The following is a 20,893-nucleotide window of genomic DNA, read 5'->3' as shown; positions in this document are numbered from 1 at the left end:
GTAGATATTTTCGCAGCATTGATATTAGTTAGTACAGTTGTCATGAAACGTCGGGTTTGGTAGAATATTATATAAAAGGGTCATGAGTTTCTTAGGCTAATGTCAACCTGTAACATGTGCTAAACGTCATTTCAATTTTCACCAGTTTCCATGCGGAAACCATTGTTAACAAACAATGTTTTAGTGACATATATAAATGGTCCGAAATAGCTGTCAACACAGACTAGCCGGAGAACGGTACAGCTTTAGGTATGCAGCAGCGTCGAACTGTGCACATCCTGGGGGCACAGGCTTAATTCCGTGAATATGAATACATCACATCGAAGGATCCAAAAAGTTTCTACACACTGCAAGGCGGAATGTATGCTCGACGTCTTTTCGGCGAAACGCAGGGCAGCGACCAAGGCAAATGCCAGACTGAAATTGTACTCCTAGTTTTTGCACAGCTCTTTACATCACCTTCAATTCAACAAGGCTCACGCATAACTATGCTTCCACTTAAGCCCTTATATTCGGCGTCAATGCTGCATCATATCTTGGTAATCCTCAACAATATCCACATCTAGCCGAACTAAGCTGAATTCACTTCGTTTGTGCTTCTTTAATACCACCACTATGGCCATACTGTCCTGTTTTATTGCTATGCCATAACCAGTTCCCAACAATGAACCGGTTGCTCCCCATAATTGTGGAGGTAGCAGCTAGAAAGAACGCGGCCCAGCTTCCTACGGTAGTTGGTTATGGGCTTTATTACCAATCATTTTCGACTGCACCAAACGGCCATCGTGCCCTTATCTCTTCTAACTTCTTGCCACCTTCTAAATCCTTCTCATCCCTAGAGTCTTATTAAAACGTAAGATAAAAAAATACTGATGAAGGGAAGGGCTTAATATGTGGAGCACCAGAGTTATATCAGTGAATAATGGAAGGCGATTGAAGTCAGACAATTCGACGCCATTCCACTTACGCGAAGGGCGCTTCATTTTTATAAACACTATACGGTATAAAGCCTGATAGCGCAGCCCAAAATATCGCCTTCGAATCCTCACTCAATTGTTCAAAAACATCTCAAGGTGCTGTGCGTAGAGTTCTGGCTCCTGGAAGAGATGCCCATGTCCCGAGTCAGGGAAAATGTGCAGCTGAGCCCTAGTGATCCTCTGCTGCAAAAGGAAGCTGTTCGCCGTATGTGTCATAATGTCTGCGTGGCCGTTTGTGACGAGGACTGGGGCCCTGATATCGGCTAGCCGATCGAAATTACCAGTATCAACAGTGAACTTGAAAATTGCCGCCACCTGTGACTGAAGCCCGGCTCCAACAAGGAATTCTTTTCTCTCTTCATCGTTGAGTTGTCGCTCATGGATTCTCTTATACCATTCATGGCCAAGGCTCAAGCTGGTTTCTGAAAAATAGAAGAATAATCTCATCCAATCATCCTCGGTTGGTGCCTGATCACCGTTTGCACCGGCGCTTGCGAGAACATCTCGTGGGGGAAGAGCCACACCTTCTCCGATGGCGGATTGGGTGCCGGCCAGAACCAATTTGTTGACAAGTTGGGGATACTCGAAGCCCAGATATTGAACAACACCACCACCCATAGAGAATCCAATAAAATCAGCCTTACGCACACTGATTACGTCGAGAAACTTCACAACTACCGAAGCCATCCCCTCGATTGAGTCTGGTATGACACCCTCACTATGGCCGATACCAAGGCTATCAAAGAGTATCACCTCACGGTTCTTGGCAATGCTATTGAACAAAAGAGGATCAAGCACATCCATAGTTCCACCTAGGTGATTGACGTAAACTAACGGCAGGGGACTGGGTTTGCCGAACCGACGATAAGCGATCATGGTGCCGTTGACAGGGACAAAGCTGGTCGGGACAGTTTGAAGGGACGTCATGATTGTGGTTACTTTGCAAAAGACGAGAAGTGACAGAAGTGCCAATGAAATAAAGTGGTCCAGATTCGGTATAGAATTAAATCTGAGGTATAATGAGCTAGTTTTTCCGGGGAGGTTAGGGTAATTTATAGGACGTTCTCACCACCCGGAGGGGTAAATATGTAATACTGTCCGATGGTAACCTTTTTGCTGCGATAATAATAATTTCCGATGAAAATGACATTATGATCCGCATAAATTACCATACAGAGCGAAAGAGAGAGTAGGTGCTCCCTGAATAACCCTGTCCTTGGTGGTAAATACCGCCTTACTGTTCGAATTTATGGTACAGACCGAGGGCGCATATCGATTTCGGAGTGGTTAGTAATCGTGTTTCTAGAGTCCGAAAGGCAGTTGTCTAATCGTTATTTATGGACCGTTCGACGACTAACACCCAGCGCTCGGAAGAGGCTACCTCGGCTGTCTCTTTGTTTGATTACAGCATAAAGAACCATTTACCAAAAGCTAGTGAATAATAGTTCTTCTAATCAGCATTCAATGGTATGTGCTCCCTCCCAAGGACGTTCGGAATACGGTCTTTGAAGCCCACAGATCCTGTTTCTCCAGAAACAGGAGGACATTGCATTATAGCGGTAGCTAAAACTAAGATGGAATAATTTTCTGTGACATCTTCTGTCGAGAACCCGGATTTGCGAGAGTATCAGATAGACATATGAACTGAACGTATGTTGCAGGCCGGGGACGTTATGTATACATGTCCATAGAAGAGTGTTGCACTTCATTGCTCTCGTTTCTTCCCCGAGCGTCGTGCGCTTCGCATAGCCCTAGTAGCCGTATTCATTTGCCACCATAGGGCCTTGATGACTTGACACACCCCGTCCCCTCTACACCGCTTACTACTTCCTACCTATACACACTCCTACAAGACCGAATCGCCATAAAATCAAGCAGATTTTGACGAACTCCGAACTCCTACATCCCCATTTTCTATACCTACTGACATTTCTACGTTATGTACAGAGGTCAGAGAGGGCTTAGTTACTAAGCGTCACGCAGTAGAAATGGATTACAAGTTATTGTTACGCAGAAATAAAGTGGTGTCTAGGCACTGGTGCAGATAAATGTGAAATGTGACTGTATGACTCCAGTTTCTTGAGGTTTGGTTATGCCGAAGCAGTTCCCAATCATTGCAATGTTGTCCGTCATGAAACTGACCATGTGGAGACCTCCAAATGAGAGATCGAGGGTCGGCGCTTTTGGTAGCATGACCTGGAATGGGCTTAAGGTTCTATGGTCCCTTGTCACTCAGTTCCATTGCCTGATATCATGGCCGAGAAAGCTACATGTTTAATAATCCGAATTGTGGTCAGTCCTCGGCTGATTAATGAACTTACGATTAACTGTACCCATTCGTACTAACCATTCTACACGGGACCAATCCGCCAAAATGCCAATTCTTCTGCACCCTCATTCATATTTTCGGTGGCTGGGTAATCAAGCCCCTCTCCCCAGTAGAAAGGTCCTTGTCACCAACGGAATTCAATCTAACACGACCAAACGTGGTGCGTTTATTTTTTGAGCCCTGTGCCAACAGAAAAAGCGAAGCTTTTATTGGGATGGTATTAGGGGTCCAACGGACGAGAAAGATGTGAGATACCTCGGATCTGAATCTTGTGATTACTCAACATGAGATTGTAAATTTACTCAGACCTACGTGTGTGTCACCACGGGTTGGTCAAGGCCTGCTTAGAAACCAAGCATCATTCTGTAGTGCTGACCTGGCTTGCCGGGGAAGTTGCCGGGGCAGTTGCGGGCCGAACAAAATGTTTTTGGGCTTAGAAACCATTTTGAAGAGAAGTATATAGTCGATGAAGTACATTTGATCAGAGCCAGTTGATTCTTTTCGACAGCAAATTCCCCATTCTTTCCCTCTCGCCTTTCCCTCTCGCGCATGCTATTCACCATGGCTTGGCCCAATGTCCCCATCAAAGCCGCTGAGGGCATCTCCTTCTTCACTCCGGCTCAAAGTCCACCAGCAGGAACTGCCCGCAACCCCCAGACAAGCGGCAAGCCCATTCCTAAGCTCTTCCATCCCCTGACCATCCGAGGCCAGACATTCCAAAATCGCCTAGGCGTACGTGCTCTCCGCTGTTTCATGTAGCTCTTCTCGAAACTTGTACTCACCATGCAATCTCCAGGTGGCCCCTATGTGCCAATATAGCGCCGATGATGGCCATATGACTGCCTGGCACATGGCTCATTATGGTGGCATCGCCCAGCGTGGTCCGGGAATGATCATCATCGAAGCCACTGGGGTCGTTCCGGAGGGTCGTATTACACCCGCTTGTGTGGGTCTGTGGAAGGACTCCCAGATTGCACCCCTGAAGCAGGTTGTTGAGTTTGCTCACGGCCAGGGCCAGAAGATCGGTATTCAGCTGGCCCATGCCGGTCGTAAAGCCTCGACTGTTCCCCCGTGGCTGGGCGGTGTTCCCGCGACCAATGCGGTGGGTGGCTGGACGGAGAATGTCAAGGCCCCGAGCGCTATTCCCTTCGCTGAGGGTGATATTGTTCCTAAGGAGATGACCAAGGAGGATATTCAAGAAGTCAAGGACGCCTGGGCGGCTGCTACTAAGCGAGCCTTGGCTGCTGGCGTCGACTTCATTGAGATCCACAATGCCCATGGGTACCTGCTCTCTTCCTTCCTCAGCCCTGCATCCAACAAGCGCACCGACGAGTATGGGGGTAGCTTTGAGAACCGGATCCGTCTGCCTCTGGAGATCGCTCAGCTAACCCGTGACACCGTTGGACCGAATATCCCCGTCTTCCTGCGTGTCTCTGCCACCGACTGGCTGGAAAACAGCCTGCCGGAGGAAAAGGGCTGGAAGCTGGAGGATACCGTGGCGTTTGCTCGGGCTCTGGCTGTGCAGGGTGCAATTGATCTGATTGACATCAGCACCGGTGGTGTCCACGTCGCTCAGAAAGTGACATCCGGTGTTGGCTTCCAGGTGCCGTTCGCGGCAGCTGTAAAGAAGGCTGTTGGAGAGAAGATGCTTGTCTCTGCAGTTGGTACAATCAACAGCGGGGTTCTTGCTGAGAAGGTCCTCAATGAGGATAGTGTTGATGTCATCTTGGTCGGGCGCGCTTTCCAGCGTGACAGTGGTTTGGCTTGGGCTTTCGCAAAGGACTTGGACACTGAGATTGCCATGGCTGCGCAGATCCGCTGGGGCTTCACTAGCTTCCGCAATGCGTCAGAGTATATTCAGCCGAACTCGTTGAAGGCATCGATCTTTGACTAAATAATGATCCCTGTATGGCATATAGGATTACAATGCGGAAGGAAGGACGGTTTTGTTTACCCTTGCTGAGGAAATCCAGACCAGCCAAAAAGCCTACACGTGCATTTGGCACGAATCTTCCTAGAAATATCAACAGTCTGGCCCATCGCTGAGTTGGTTTACTTAACTAGACCAAAAATATGAATGCGTATCTGGTCTCGTGAGTTGTGGTATTTAATCTGTTGAGATTCATGGCCTCTCCGGGCATCTCCAGGCATGAAATGCCTGCTTCGCCGAGCATGAAGCTCATGATCAGCATTAAACCTACCATGTAGAGTATAGTTCAGGAGAAATGCTTCTCATTAAATAGGATCTCTCTCTCATGGAGGAGAGATCAGACCTAAACCACCTCGTTAGCTCTTGACCTATATGCGTACTAGCATCATTCATCGTATCTCCAGTTTCAACATAATCCAACGCGCTTCGCTAGATGAAGGCCACCAGAACTATATATATATTGTGCGTAGTTGTTGGGCGCAACACTTCCCGATAATGAACTTAAGAGCCTCTCAAGGCCTGTCTGGGCCTAATGGACGTTTATGCTGTTTGCAAATTTCGCCTTCAGGCTGACGTCACCGATTTTCAAAGATATTTATCGAACAGCTGCTTCAGCATTCCAGAAGATGATAGGAGCCGAAACCTGTGGGATGACGGACAATACATCCTTCCACAATTCTGACCAGATCGCACGAATATCATCAGTCGACGGAATAAGATTGGTTTATCTGCCAACCTACTCTCTAGATCTAAAGCATACTGAAGAGCAACAATGTACAGCAAACCCAAGCGAAAACTTTGCTTGTTCTCAATTAGTTACTTCTTTTGCTTTGAAAATGCTGCTCCTCCCCAGAGTGACCCGAGGTTCAGCCGTGCAGGATATATCTCCATCATGACGGGTCACTAGCGAATTGGCTAGGTAGCTACTCTGTAGTCGAGCAGTTAAACAAAGCTTAAAAATTGCAGTAAACGTGTCGGGATATATCCTTCTGTCAGCCAAGGGATAACATCCCTTGCTTGGTGTACGCATTCTTGCGCGGAGCTGCGGCTCCGCTGTTGTGACTGCCCAGTATCGGCGCATGGGATTAAGGGATATCTTGGAACCTGACCTGACTTGAAGGAGGAACATCTATCTTACATGAATCAATTGACTTTTGCTTTGGAAGCATATACACTGTTCACTTAACTGTGTACACAGTACCTAGCTGGTGATACCAACAAAAAGATTATTATTGAATTCTATCTTTTCCTAAAGTGGATTTCGAATGCCGCTCACTTCGTTGTGGGGCACCTGATACCGACAAATCATCTATGGAACAAGCTGGAATAGATTATTCATCACGTTTCTACCAGACATTTGATTCGCCGAGGCTCAAATGCAGCATCTTTCACCAATGGATCACCTCATCAATACAGCAGGAGGGTGTCATCCTGGTCCTCAACTATATCGATTTTGATCATATTACAAGCCTGAGCCGCCACCACTAAAATGCGCCTATCCTCCATTGACTTGCCACCTACCAGGCCGTTACATCAAAGCCAAAATACACCGGTGTATATCGCCCGCATGGGGATTTTTCTGAGATATGCTCAAAGGCCATCGCCCCTTTACTGTCATTTCTATAGTAAAAAAACTACTTTGATCTACTTCATAAAAACTAACCTAATTTTTGATTACTATAACTCAAGGGACTTGAAAGTCAGCAAGAAAGAGGTAAAAAGAAAGCAGAGGTCAAAGTACGGCAAAATAATAACTAAGACAGTACACTGACTTCGAGGGATTCGTGTGAAGAATATTCAATACTTTATCCGAAGCACCATGTACAAATCTATGTTCCCTACGCACGGAATGAATTTCGTACATTTAGTATGCCTTGAATTGAGACTAGGAAGATCGTGATAGTATATGCATCCCCTTGCCGAGGAGATGGTCGCTTTTCAGGAGTGACCTGATGATGAACCGCCAAGATTCTACGGTCCATTGCCTTCTTAGGATGCGTTTGCAAAGGGAATTGGCGGTGGTGACGGAAGTGCGGCGTTTGTCGGTTCTTGGTTTGCGCTTAAGGTATGACCTGGTGGCTTCGGCAGTGATTTCAGTGTAATTGGCCCCTTTCGAGCGGGATACGGAGCCGGTAACTTCGGTGGTAGAGGGTGTATCTGGCGAGCTGGTGCCGAAATTGTCGCTCGCTGTATGCCAAGCGACGTAGTCTGAGTGACCATGGCGTGAGGCAGACGGCTTGGTCGTGATGTGTGTGCACTGCAGAAGTGCGAGGGGCGATGGAGGAAAAGATTCCCTTGCATGGGCAGATCACCCTGAGTTGAGGCGGCTCTAGTGACACTATTTCACCTGGAAAGTGATGGTTTACAATGAATGAATGCATACAGAGAACCGAGATAGTACCACGCTGCATATCGCCTCAAGGGGCCAACGTATGAATCAACAACAACAACTGTATTTTGGAATGACTTAATGGAAGTTACACTATGCAAAGACGCGTCCCTTACTCCCTCCCCTTCTCTCACTCTGGGTGATCGCCCTGGACGCTAAGCAATAGAAAAGCCAGCAGACGCTTGTTTGAGCCCCAAGATTCAGACGAGTAGGAAGCACGACGTATCAAGTGCTTTTTCTTTGTTTCATTCTCGTTTGGCGAGAAGTGCTCCAGCCCAGGCAGATCCAGGATTGAGTCGTTCCGGATACAGCTCCAGCATTTGCGAGTAAATGTCTTCAGCTTTGGTATATTTTGCTGCAGTTCGGTTGAAGTTTTCCAAGTACAACTTGGTCTCCTGTATGGTCTCGGGATCAAACGGCTTGCTGGGGTCGCTGTGACCTCCGATCACTGCTTTAGGCTTCAAAGCTGCCAGCTTATTCAACGCTCTTATCCACTCAATACGAGCCTCTTCTGTTCCCGACTCACCCAGATACGGATGGGTGTTGGCGTATACACAGTCCCCTGCCACCACTAGTCCAATTGATGGAACCCACAATGCATTGCTTTCATCCGTATCCGTGTGTCCCAGTTTCACAATCTGCAATTTCTCCCCTTCTAGCTCAAACTCATCACCACTTAGAGGCTCGGCTCCAACAAATTTCTTCGGGAGTAGCCCAGGAAACAGCTTGTCCCACAAGCTTGCCATCCTTTCCGGGGATGTTTCGTATGTCATTCGAGAAACCACTTCCGGTGTAGCGATCACTTTGGCTTCGGGGAACCGTTTGAGGATAGTGGAGCTTCCAAAGAAGTGGTCACCGTGTGAATGGGTGACAAAGATGGCGACCAAGTCTTTCCCGCTAGCCACGACCCAGTCCGCCAACTCCTGGGACGCTTCGAGAGTCAACTGAGAATCAACTAGAACCGCCTTCTTCTCTCCATAAATGAGAGTAGAGCTTGTGGGAACCCATTTGAGATGATCATGTCCCGCGGGACCAGTTCGGGTTGCGCTGTCGCGTCTGCTGAAAAAGACCTGGAAATTGAGCGGCATTCTGACTGGAATGTTGGACTCGGAAGTTAATCGAAAGAATGTCTACGTTCAGCCGTGCGAGTCGGACTTAAAATAGAAGAAAGCATGTGACGAAAATGTTACTGATGACATTTTGGTGACATTTTGATGAGGTGATTCATTGCAAAAGTCCGCTGCAATGTATGTCCAATTGAGTCTCAGACGAGAGACTTATACCTCGGGCCAAATGCGATAAAATAAACACATCCGATCTCGCTTGCTCCATGGCGACACCACATGATTTGCCAGTGCTGCTCCACATCGGAAAATGCGGCAACCAGAGTTTCGCCGTAGTAATAATGAGAGGGTATCCTTGGATGCCGAGGAAAACCGAGCCCACTGTTGCATGCTCAATAATCATGCATCATGAAGCCTCGGAATACCAGTATCAATGATGAATTAAATGACGTGTTAGAATACGAGTTTCCAATTGCAACAAACAATGTATCCAAGCTAGTGCTTGAATGATGCCGATTTGCCGAAAAAAGATTGACCTGTAAGTTTCGGGAAGCTCTTCATTGGGGAGGGGGGAATATAAGAGGACACTTCACTGCCTCTGGTGAGTCTTGTGAAAGACAAGTAGCTTCTTATCTCTGCTTGATTCAAAGTCGTCAGTCATGCCTCCCCCTCGTGTCATATCTTTCCTCACTGGTGCCGACTGGGCTGCGAAGGGGCCACAAACTCCAGCCCAACGGTTCTACGGCGCATATGCATCTGCCATCAAAGAATTCGACCTAACCGCTCATAGAAAACACCAGTTTTATGCCGAACATGCGATTTTTCATAACCAAAACGGCGTCGACTACCATGGTACGGAGATCTGGCCATGGATCATTAAGTTATTCGGTGAGTTTGCTCGTCTGGAACACGATTTTCATGCAGTCTGGGAACTCGAAAAAGATGACGGCACCATTCATCTCATTGCCCGGGTCACTCGAAACATCTGGCTCCCGGTTCCGATATCAATGGCTCGCCAACTATTAGCCTTCCCTTGTCCATGACTTGCGAAATAGGACCCAGCACTGCCCCCGAAGAGACTCCTGAAGGTCTACAGTACCAGCAGGTTTGGCTGTATTGGGACACCTACCCGCTTCAGCCTCCTTTCCCCAAGAACGTCATTGTATTCAGCCCAGTCAATACCGAGAGAGAATCATGAGGTAGCAAATAACCTGTTGGTGGGTGATCACCAGACAGAAGGCATTGTAATGCCTCTAGAAGCAAGCTCTTTGATGGCAAGGGACTTGGCCCAATTCTCATGCTCATGCATTTATCTGTACATACTTCTAGAGTATTTTGTCCATATTGAAAGTTATGGCATTTTTCGAGCATATTGAGTATTTAGTTTCTATGTTACTCGACACGGAATATCTCCTATGTAACCCGTCTAAATCAGCTCAGCAGAAGGCGGTTGAGATCACTTGAACCAACTCAAAACCCTTACGTCCTAGACTAGTGGAATACCTCATCATCAACGTCAACACCTCTGTTGAATGGCTCCCTTTTAGACTCGAATCAGAATCACAGCAACCAATCCCCTTACTATCCTCGGCCTTTCCAATTGACACCGACGACCACTTCCCCTACCGAAAGCCAAAATCTAACTATGCCTCAGTCCACCAATGTCCCGCTTAGACTTTACTGCAGTCGACTCTGAAAACCTACATCCGCCACCCTACCTAAACCTAGACTTCTCATTGATCTTCATCACCAGTCCACAGTAGACCATCATAATTCAAGCTGTATAAAAAGACGAAAACCTGGCCTAGAGCCTCATCTGCAGCACATTTTCTATCCTAACGAGAGGTCAGGGTTCATCTGCTTGTACCGCATCAAGGTGGGAAGTAGCCAGCAAATAGAGCAAGCCGCCAAACATGCAGAGAAGATAAATACATTAACTAATACTGTGTAACACGTGCATTTATCAAACATTCTCGGGTTGGCCGACGTGCCTCTTCAAGAACTCAAGTTGTGTTGTAATGTTCCTTTCGAACCACTCTCCCGTATAGATATCAAAATGGCCCGCTCCATCAAGGTAAAGCATCTGCTTGGGTTCCCTTGCTTTGCCATAAGCGGCCAATTGTGATGATGTAGTGACAAGTACGTCATTTCCCGGAATAACCATCAGGAGTGGAGTCGGCGAGATACGGTGGATCATAGCCTGCCCTTCAAAAAGAAGCATATTCACCTGCGTCTGAGTAGTAAGGGAATTCTCCCATACCGCTCCGCAGTCGTATGACTCCCGCACATGTCTATAGGCGTGAACGCCGGGGAACATAACGTTTGGTGCCCCTATTTGAGCAGCCTCCATTCCATCTGCAATGAGAGGAATTCTCTCCGGCTGGGTACCAGCGGGATAAATGCGATTATTCAAAAGGCTTGGGATCCGGTCCTTGAACGATAAAGATCGGGTCTCCCCAGAAACAGCGGGACACTGCACGATGGCTGCCTTGATGCGCTTGTCCACAGCAGCGGCGTGCAAGACATTTCCACCTGAAAAGCTCGTCCCCCAATACACAATGCGTGAAGCATCCACGTTAGAAAACGTAGAGGCAAAATTGAACGCGTCATAGTAGTCGGCTTGCTGAAGTGGCGGGTTGGATTCTTGGCGCGGCAGTCCATCACTGTCACCCCAGTTCCGATTGTCATAGAGTAGTACATTGTAGCCAGCATCATGGAAGCGATCAGCAAAAGCTGGAAGCCACAAATGGCGAACACCACCCAACTAGTGATATTTAAATGTTTTCAGCAATTGTTCTTCCCCAGTAATGGATAGAGCGGCGGAAACACCTACCCCGTGTGTCATGATCACGCATGGAGACTTGTTGTCTTGAGGATAAAACCAGCCCCGAAGCGTGGTCCCATCGCGAGCGTTGAACTGAATCTCTAAGCGAGCAAGGGCCATTTTTGCGTCCCGTTATCCTCAGGGACAGGAAAGAAACCTTGTTATGGCTTATTCTTTTCTGTAGTTTGAAATTTGGGGATCCGCGCCCTTAACTGAAAATAACCAAGAGGAAGGGACGGAATATAGAAAGGAAAACCCTGATTTCCGGTATATTTACTACCACGTTCTATTAAAGTATGAGGCCGGAAACTTGCGGCCCGAAGTTTCCTACGCATAATTTGAGTTGATCGATTATGTTTTGCTTTCCCCGAAAGTGGATCTTCGATTCGATGTTGATTACTCATCGATATCCACCTCATTTTGACATGTACCGAGGCTTTGAGATGACAGTATATGCTCGGATCTATGACGATTACATATCAGTATAGTGCACGAGCCTCGGCCTTAGGGATAATACGTTCAAAATTTTCTACTTGGCTTGGGACCATTGCGCCTCATGGTTTTAAAGGAAAGGATTGCCCACAATCAATAATATTTGACACCATCATACAAGGCTCGCTTAACAAGCTCAAAGATGGAATTAGCTTTGTCGCATTCATGGGTCGAGGTATATCCAATTCATACTTTCATATTTTGAGGCTAGTCTAATTATTGAGCAGATCGAGCAAGCTCTCGGCCAAAGGCCACAATTTTCGGGTGCACTGGCTATGAGGGAACAATACAAAGCTCTCTCAAACCAGATAAATGCTTCTCACAAAAGGTCCCTTAATCTCAAAATTGGTATGTGCCCGACAAGTAAAGTGCGCCGGTTTTACTTCCGTTTCAAAAATACTAACTTCCTTTAGAGGATATCGCAATCACGGAATATCTTGCAGCTAGGGTTTATACCCCTCCTACTAGTGATGAACGCCCATTGCCTGTTGGTATTTACTTTCATGGTGGTGGGTGGTGTTGTGGTGACGTGGAGACCGAAGACGGTATCTGCCAATTATTATCTGAACATGTTCCTTGCATTATCGTCTCACTAGAATATCGACAGGCACCTGAGCATAAAAGCCCAGTGCAGCTTCAGGATGTGCTGGAGGGTTGGACCTGGGTAAGTCCTATCTAGGGTATTCAATCTACATTTAAGTCTTGGGATACTAACCTTAAAAGGCATGGAACAATGCGTCTATGTTGAATGGTGACCAACCTAGATATTATGCGGTTGGACAGAGCGCTGGAGGTCATCTTGCACTTGCTTTGGCGAATAAGCTTGTCGCACTGGGTCGAAAGGCTGACATTCGCGATGTGGCAGCTCTGGCTCCAATCACTACTCATCCTGCCCGGGTCCCTAGCAAATATGAGGACAAGTATCGGTCCTTCACTGATTGTGCAGACGCTCCGCTTAACACAGCATTTGCTATGAATACATTCTTCGGTACGTGGATGTTTCGTCAAGGTCAATTTATTCAGGTACTGTCCAGACGCCGTTGGTGCAAGCCTTCAAGCGCTCTTAATCGAGCTTCCAAAGGATGGCGAATGGATCTTCAAGTATGAGGTTGACGATGAGAATCATGTCACAGCCCTCTTTTGTATTCATAAAACGAGCATTGCCTTGCTAAAGACGAATTCATGGGTCATTTCAATGGACTATACATACAAAACTAACCGGTATGGCCTTCCAATGCTCGATATTGTCGGCTTCACTGCTACGGGCTCAACCTTTTACGTCGGCTTCGCCTTCGTAAGAGACGAGAAGGATGATAACTATGAAGTTATTTTGAATTGTCTAGCTAAGGCATACGAAGCTCTTGGCCTTGAGCCACCCCGGACGATCCTCACTGACAAAGAGCAAGCGCTAATGAATGCTATTAAGGTGGTCTTTCCTTCTACAAAGCATATGATCTGTCTATGGCATATCAACATGAATATCTTGAAGAAAGCGCGTCCGCTACTCGCTGAGCAGCTCGCAAAAGCTCGGCAAGAGACTGAAGCTTTAGCAAATGCTTCCTCGGCTTCCTCAGCTTCCTCGCAGCGTCGGACGAAGGCAGAGAGAGACCGAGAGCTTCGAGAAATAGTCGATAAAGCGTGGAAGATGATGCTAAAGCGGTGGATTCGTGTCGTCTACGCTATAACTACAGAAGAGAGATAGGAGAGATGGAGACAGCTTCAAGAATGCTACACAGAGCCGATTTTGCAGCCTTTACTCGAATACCTACAAAGCGAATGGCTAGATGACTGCCCAGAGTGCTTCCTCCATGAATACACCGCCGAATACCTTCATCTCAATGAAATCTCGACATCCCGGACCGAGGGAGCTCACTGGCTGCTTAAGCAGGACCTTCAAGTCTCAACCAACGATCTACTAGTTGTTCTCCGCACCTTTGAGAATGCCGTGAAGCTTCAATTCAATAAGATCACCGCTAAAATCGAGAATGAGAAGGTAAGAAGGTCTACTAACCTCTGGCGTCTATTCAAATTGGTAGATAGACGGGTTTCATTGAAAGCAATCGAGCTTACAAAGGACGTCTACAACCGCTACCTACCAGAAGCAGAGGATAAGCCGCCGGTCCTTCCAATTTGCCGCTGTAATTCGAGGAATACGGCAGGGTTTCCATGCATCCATCTCATCATGCAGTACGAAGAAGAGGAGAAGAGCTTTGAGCCTAACTTATTTCATCAACACTGGCATTTATACAGTGTATTTGCGCCTCCTATTAACCCGCTACTCCTACTCCAGGATCCTCTCCAAGTGCGCCGGCGAGGGCGCCCCCGAGGCGCTAGGAACTTCATCGGCGGCGGCGAAAGCACCCAAGCAAGCACCCAAGACACCTCCACCCAGCGAGACCCCTCCGGCTTCGAGCTCATGCTATCTCAGGAAGGTGGCCGTGGCCGTGGACGTGGCCGAGGATGTGGCAGAGGACGTGGAGGGACACAACACGCATCGCAGGGGGTGGGAATAGCTTCATGTACGGTCCAGGAAGCTCATACGGCATCGCCAGCGAGCAATCCTGCTTCGCCGAGCATAGGAATAGCTTCATATACGGCCCAGCGCGAGGATTCCTGGCCCGACCGCCTCAGGAAGCGTCAGGGAGCTCCATAAATGGCTGATCCAATACAAATTACTCAATTTCTTCACAATTCTCATGCGATTCTTCAAGAAATTTAACCCAGAATAACTGGATTCCTTCATTTCTGCAGAGTTTTTGAAAACAGCATCTATTTCCTATTTAGGACTAGCGTCGTGCAGTTGGCATGGTGGGTGGTAGAGTACGAAAGTGACTTCATTTAATTAGGGGGCTGCATAGTAAATGTAAGTACCTCAAGTTTACGGTGGTGGCAGAAATATGTCCGGCAGAAAAAAAGTTTGGCCTGAGGATTCAGGCAGGGAGGTGTTGCATTAACGTAATTCACATGCGAGCTGCGCACACAAGCGAACTGCGCACCCCCACCCAAAACGCGTCAATTAATTAGACTCTCTCTATTCAACCACCCACCATGCCACCAATTCGTACTAAATCCTCTCGAAATTTAGTAGAGCAGGAGGGTAGGATCTTATTAGCTATACAGGCTATTCAGAAGCAAGAAATTGGCGCTGTTCGTGCAGCAGCGCGTGTATTTGATGTGCCTGAATCGACACTCCGTACGCGCCTTAAGGGTTCTACGAATCGCGCTGAAACTCGCGCAAACGGTCATAAATTGACTGAAATTGAGGAGGAATCTCTTAAAAAATGGATTCTCTCTATGGACTCTCGCGGAGCACCCCCTCGGCCTTCTATTGTACGAAGAATGGCGAATTTACTACTCGCGGCGCGTGGATCTACCCCGACTACTTCGGTCGGTCAAAATTGGGTTGCAAATTTCGTGAAAAGGCATCCGGAGCTATCGAGTCGCTTTTCGAGGCGATATGATTATCAGCGCGCTAAATGTGAAGACCCAAAAATCATTTACGAATGGTTTAATCTCGTCCAAAAAACGATACTTCAATACGGCATCGACCCCGACGATATCTATAACTTCGACGAGACTGGATTCGCAATGGGCTTAATTGCGACCGCGAAGATCGTAACGAGGGCTGAATACTACGGTCGGCGAGTACTTTTGCAGCCCGGAAATCGCGCGTGGGTGACTACAATTGAGTGTATAAATGCTTCAGGGTGGGCGCTTCCTCCGTGCGTGATTTTTAAGGGCAAAGTCTATATCGAATCTTGGTTCGATGGCCGCCCGGAGGATTGGCGCTTCGAGGTTAGTCCGAATGGATGGACTTCCGATGAAATTGGCCTTCGGTGGCTCGAAAAGCTCTTTATTCCGTCTAATTCTTCGCGTACGAAGGGGAAGTATAGACTTTTAATACTCGACGGCCACGGAAGTCATTTAACCGCGGAGTTCGATCGAATTTGCGAAAAGAACGATATTATCGCAATTTGTATGCCTCCGCACTCGTCTCATCTTTTACAGCCTCTTGATATTAGCTGTTTTGCGGTGTTAAAGCGCGCGTATAGTCGGCTTATCGAGTCAAAAATGCGGGCTAGAATCAACCACATTGATAAGCTAGACTTCCTCGAAGCCTACCCGTCCGCGCGAATTGAGGCATTTAAATCGGAGACTATTAAGAATAGCTTCGCCGCCGCCGGTTTAATGCCTTATAATCCCGATTGAGTGATCTCGAAGCTCGATATTCGCCTTCGAACCCCGACACCCCCCTCGAGCCGAGGAAGCGAGTGGGAGCCAAAAACGCCGTCGAACTACGTCCAATTACAAAAACAAGCTTCCTCAATTAAAGCTTTGCTAAAACAGCGCTCAAAAAGCCCACCGAGCCCGCTTAACTCCGCGATAAATCAGGTTTTAAAGGCCTGCCAAATTACGATGCAATCGGCAGCTTTGCTCGAGAAAGAAGTAAGCGAATGACGCGCTGAAAACGAGACGAAGAAGCGAAAAAGGAGTCGGTCTAAAAGGCAAATAGCTTCCGAAGGAGGCCTCTCAGTTTTAGAGGCCTCTACCTTAGCAATGCAGCCAGAGCAGGCAAATTTAGCACAAGTGTCCCGTGAGGCAAGACCGCCTCCGGCACCTTTACAGCCACGTACGAGGGCCTTACCGAAGTGTGGAGCATGTGGAAATGAGGGTCATAAAAGAAATGCATGTCCTAATAGACCTCGAGTTTAGCTAATTGAATTTAATGGCGTTTTGGTTAAGATAAATGCATTTAACATTAATAGGTTGGGTGGGGGTGCGCAGCTCGCTTGTGTGCGCAGCTCGCATGTGAATTACGTTATCCAAAGGGGTGTTGAATTATCAATCCATATATATAGGGGATTGATACAGACACCACCCTTTGGATGCTAACACCACCCCCTGCCTGAAAAGCCAGGCATCAACTTTTTCTGCCGGCAGTATTTCCTGCCAGCACCATCGATTCGACCTCGAATCGATGGTACTTCCATTTACTATGTAGCCCCCTAGCAAAATTAAGTCACCTTCGTACTCTACCATCGACCATCCAAAAATGCAAAATGAATAGCGCTAGTCCCGAATAGGAAATAGATGCTGTTTTCGAAAACTCTGCAGAAATGAAGGAATCATGCTATTCTGGGTCAAATTTCTTGATAAATTGCATGAGAATTGTGAAGGAATTGAGTAATTTGCATTGTATCAGCCATTTATGGAGCTCCCCGACGCTTCCTGAGGCGGTCGGGCCAGGAATCCTCGCGCTGGGCCGTACATGAAGCTATCCCCATGCTCGGCGAAGCAGGATTGCTCGCTGGCGATGCCGTACGAGCTTCCTGGGCCGCACATGAAGCTATTCCCACCCCATTGTCTCCCTGTGATGCCTGTTGTGTCCCTCCACGTCCTCTGCCACGTCCTCTGCCACGTCCTCGGCCGCGTCCACGGCCCCGTCCACCTTCCTGAGAAGCTTGTTGAGCTTCCTGGACCGTAGATGAAGCTATTCCCACTCCGTTCTCTCCCTGTGATGCCTGTTGTGTCCCTTCACGTCCTCTGCCACGTCCTCTGCCACGTCCTCTGCCACGTCCTCGGCCCCGTCCACCTTCCTGAGATAGCATGAGCTCGAAGCCGGAGGGGTCTCGCTGGGTGGAGGTGTCTTGGGTGCTTGCTTGGGTGCTTTCGCCGCCGCTGATGAAGTTCCTAGCGCCTCGGGGGCGCCCTCGCCGGCGCACTTGGAGAGGATCCTGGAGTAGGAGTAGCGGGTTAATAGGAGGTGCAAATACACTGTACAAATGCCAGTGTTGATGAAATAACTCAGGCTCAAAGCTCTTCTCCTCTTCTTCGTACTGTATGATGAGATGAATGCATGGGAACCCTGCCGTATTCTTCGAATTACAGCGGCAAAGTGGAGGAATCGGCGGCTTCTCATCGCTTGCTGGTCGATAGCGGTTGTAGACGTCTATTGTATGCTCTATCACCTTGGCCGAAATTCGTCCAACAACTAGCCTAAATAGCTGCTTCCAGCGAGTATCGGTAGACCTCCTAATCTTATCATTCTCGATCGTATCGGTGACCTTCTTGAATTGAAGCTTTACAGCATTCTCAAAGGTGCGGAGAACAACCAGTAGATCATTAGTCGAGACTTGAAGATCCTGCTTAAGCAGCCAGTGAGCTCCCTCGGTCCGAGAGGTCGAAATCTCGTTAAGATGAAGGTATTCGGAGGTGTATTCATGAAGGAAATACTCGGGGCAGTCGTCTAGCCATTCACTTTGTAGATACTCGAGTATTCTTGAAGCTGTTTCCATCTCTCCTGTCTCTCTTCCGTAGTGATAGCGTAGACGACACGAATCCACCGCTTTAGCATCATCTTCCACGCTTTATCGACCATTTCTCGAAGCTCTCGGTCTCTCTCTGCCTTCGTCCGACGCTGCGAGGAAGCTGAGGAAGCATTTGCTACAGCGTCAGTCTCTTGCCGAGCTTTTGCGAGCTGCTCAGCGAGTAGCGGACGCGCTTTCTTCAAGATATTCATGTTGATATGCCATAGACAGATCATATGCTTTGTGGAAGGGAAGACCACCTTAATGGCATTCATTAGCGCTTCTTCCTTATCGGTAAGGATCGTCCGGGGTGGCTCAAGGGTAAGAGATTCGAATGCTTCAGCAAGACAGCTGAGTATCACTTCATAGCTATCCTGCTTCTCATCCTTCATGAAGGCGAAGCCGACGTAAAAGCTTGATCCAGTAGCAGCAAAGCCAATAATATCGAGTAAGGGAAGGCCGTATCTATTAGTTTTGTATGTAGAATCCATTGAAATAACCCATGAATTAGTCCTAAGCATCGCAATACTCGACTTATGCATACAAAATAAGGCAGTGACGTGATTCTCATCATCTACCTCATGCTTGAAGATCCATTCGCCATCGCGCGGAAGCTCTATCAAGAGAGCTTGAAGCGGCGTACGGCCAGCAAGGAATTCAACATGAAGCTTCCTCCGAAGGTTATAGACGTCTCGGGCTGTAAGACATGACTCCTCATCCTCCTTTCGAATGCTAGTGAGGATATGACGTGTAGAAAGGCCCTGTTGGAGCTGCTTTTGAATCACCGGCGCCTTTGTAGATAGCTCCTGCTTCCGTTGAGCGACATGGGTAGATGGAGGCGAAGGCTCATGGTTATGCTCTTGCTTGTCGACCGTAAGCTTCCAACGACCGTCCTCTTGAAGCCGAAGCCGGAGTAAAAATGGGCAGTCAATAGCTATGGAGGTAGTCTGCCGCTTTCGCTCAGGGCCATCATTAGGCCGCGCTCGTAGAGTACGACCCCGGTCACAGCATAGCTTCACTATCTTTTTGACGCCTTTCTTAGCTATTGAGCGTAGTATTGAGACTGCATAGCCATGCTCGCGGGCGAAGGCATTGATCGCGGTGATTCCTTGCTCTGGCGTATCGTATTGCTCGAGAGGAGGTAGCGGGAGGATATGGAGGCTTGGCATCGCGTCATGGAGGCTTGGCACGGTGTTTTGGAGGCTTGGTATCGTCGGCGGGGACTCGGGAATAGCTTCAGGCTCAGAATCAGACGGCGAATTAGGCTGTGAGGAAGCCATTGTAAAAAGCAATAAAATGCGAGAGAAATGGGTGGAAACATGGGAGGTTTGAAGGTGTAAACAACAATTATTTTGGATTTCTTCTTGGGTACTACAGTGGTACGAGAGTGACTTATTTTTACTAGCAATTTACATAGTAATTGGAGGTACCTAAGGTGTGATATACATGCAGGGTAGTGGTAGCAATAAATAAAAGTTCGAGGATGAAGCGGTGAGAAAAGCGGTCAGTTGATGCCTGGCTTTTCAGGCAGGGGGTGGTGTTAGCATCCAAAGGGTGGTGTCTGTATCAATCCCCTATATATATATCTATCCAAGGTCGATGGTGGGGAAGCCATCCGTGAAGCACCCCCATTACTCTGAGTGTAGTGTTTGTCCCCCAATATATATCCATATACCCCCCCACACTATACGAAACCTCCCGTTTCTCCCCCCAGCCATAAAGTGTCCCCCCAACCATCGACGACCTTCCCCCATGCTCCCCCGTCGCCCCCCGTTACCCCCCAGCCCGGCGGCACATGCCTATGTCTACCAGCAAACTGGCGGGTCCTGACTAACCCCAGCATGAGATCACGTGGACGCCTCTCCGTCCCCCGTGCGCCCCGTGTACTTCCTCCCCGGGACGACATTGCCGCCCCCGCGGGCGGCGCGACGCCCAACGCCTGCCCCCCGCGCTGCCCGCCTCTTAACCCACCCCGACCGCCCGCCCCCGGCATCTCGCCAACTCCCCCGGCCCCGCCAACTGGCTACCTCCCCCCGGTGGCCTCGCCCCGGCCCCCCATCTGGGCCGTGACGCGCCCCCGGAGGCCTTTGGTTCGGAGCTAGGGGACTGGGGCCCTGCCGGCGGATGGGGGCTGCTCGAGGATCACGGGGGGTAAGCAAGGTCTCACCCAGCCAGGCCACCCCCACATGGCCCGACCCGTGAGTCCTTACCGCTCCCAAAACCCTCAACGCAACGCACCGCATCCGCCGGGACAGGTCTCCCAATTCGCCAGCCCCGGACCATCGGGCCCGGTTCGCCTCTACACAGACTCACCGACCCCGGTTGGGGGATAGAAATTCAGGCAACAGTAAACGGTGCCAGTTTTGTCAAATGGGCAGATTCCTACTATGGGCGTGGTCCGTGCCACGCAGTTTTCCCATACAAAGTGGGCCACCCGGGCCGGATCCTGGGTGACTTTTTGCGGACTTGGTCGCTTCCAAGTCGATATATCACGTACAGTACGGAGGACGGACCACTATGCCTGGCCCATCACTCCCCATGCTCCCCCCGGACCGTATCAATCGCCCCTGGCTACATCCC

General features: G+C 48.6%; 8 protein-coding genes across 8 annotated transcripts; 4 read left to right on the top strand and 4 right to left on the bottom strand.

The window, feature by feature from the left end:
* Positions 1-1,049: 1,049 nt before the first annotated feature.
* Positions 1,050-1,904, bottom strand: PENARI_c057G02824 (alpha/beta fold hydrolase; the record flags this gene model as incomplete). The annotated part of the gene is made up of 1 exon (XM_022637501.1): positions 1,050-1,904. The coding sequence occupies one exon, from the start codon at positions 1,902-1,904 to the stop codon at positions 1,050-1,052; it is 855 nt and encodes a 284-aa protein (XP_022482638.1).
* A 1,963-nt stretch (positions 1,905-3,867) lies between these two features.
* PENARI_c057G02841 (NADH:flavin oxidoreductase/NADH oxidase) lies at positions 3,868-5,200 on the top strand (the record flags this gene model as incomplete). The annotated part of the gene is made up of 2 exons (XM_022637502.1): positions 3,868-4,038; positions 4,103-5,200. 2 exons carry the CDS (start codon positions 3,868-3,870, stop codon positions 5,198-5,200), a joined length of 1,269 nt encoding a protein of 422 aa, XP_022482640.1.
* Positions 5,201-7,870: 2,670 nt separating this feature from the next.
* On the bottom strand, positions 7,871-8,713 carry PENARI_c057G08597 (MBL fold metallo-hydrolase; the record flags this gene model as incomplete). The annotated part of the gene is made up of 1 exon (XM_022637508.1): positions 7,871-8,713. One exon carries the CDS (start codon positions 8,711-8,713, stop codon positions 7,871-7,873), a length of 843 nt encoding a protein of 280 aa, XP_022482642.1.
* Positions 8,714-9,348: 635 nt separating this feature from the next.
* On the top strand, positions 9,349-9,732 carry PENARI_c057G03909 (uncharacterized protein; the record flags this gene model as incomplete). Its single annotated transcript, XM_022637503.1, has 1 exon — positions 9,349-9,732. One exon carries the CDS (start codon positions 9,349-9,351, stop codon positions 9,730-9,732), a length of 384 nt encoding a protein of 127 aa, XP_022482644.1.
* Positions 9,733-10,652: 920 nt separating this feature from the next.
* Positions 10,653-11,633, bottom strand: PENARI_c057G04202 (alpha/beta hydrolase; the record flags this gene model as incomplete). The annotated part of the gene is made up of 2 exons (XM_022637504.1): positions 10,653-11,453; positions 11,523-11,633. The coding sequence occupies 2 exons, from the start codon at positions 11,631-11,633 to the stop codon at positions 10,653-10,655; spliced, it is 912 nt and encodes a 303-aa protein (XP_022482635.1).
* A 514-nt stretch (positions 11,634-12,147) lies between these two features.
* Positions 12,148-14,658, top strand: PENARI_c057G10534 (uncharacterized protein; the record flags this gene model as incomplete). The annotated part of the gene is made up of 9 exons (XM_022637510.1): positions 12,148-12,180; positions 12,233-12,353; positions 12,419-12,669; positions 12,729-12,993; positions 13,040-13,664; positions 13,779-13,998; positions 14,080-14,143; positions 14,256-14,479; positions 14,536-14,658. The coding sequence occupies 9 exons, from the start codon at positions 12,148-12,150 to the stop codon at positions 14,656-14,658; spliced, it is 1,926 nt and encodes a 641-aa protein (XP_022482636.1).
* Positions 14,659-15,053: 395 nt separating this feature from the next.
* Positions 15,054-16,214, top strand: PENARI_c057G04216 (uncharacterized protein; the record flags this gene model as incomplete). The annotated part of the gene is made up of 1 exon (XM_022637505.1): positions 15,054-16,214. One exon carries the CDS (start codon positions 15,054-15,056, stop codon positions 16,212-16,214), a length of 1,161 nt encoding a protein of 386 aa, XP_022482645.1.
* Positions 16,215-17,212: 998 nt separating this feature from the next.
* PENARI_c057G09984 (transposase) lies at positions 17,213-19,593 on the bottom strand (the record flags this gene model as incomplete). The annotated part of the gene is made up of 2 exons (XM_022637509.1): positions 17,213-18,263; positions 18,350-19,593. The coding sequence occupies 2 exons, from the start codon at positions 19,591-19,593 to the stop codon at positions 17,213-17,215; spliced, it is 2,295 nt and encodes a 764-aa protein (XP_022482639.1).
* Positions 19,594-20,893: the final 1,300 nt, after the last annotated feature.

Source organism: Penicillium arizonense, assembly GCF_001773325.1.
Source record: "Penicillium arizonense strain CBS 141311 chromosome Unknown PENARI_contig057, whole genome shotgun sequence".
Taxonomy (NCBI): Eukaryota; Fungi; Ascomycota; class Eurotiomycetes; order Eurotiales; family Aspergillaceae; genus Penicillium; species Penicillium arizonense.
This window is presented reverse-complemented; position numbering and strand designations above follow the sequence as displayed.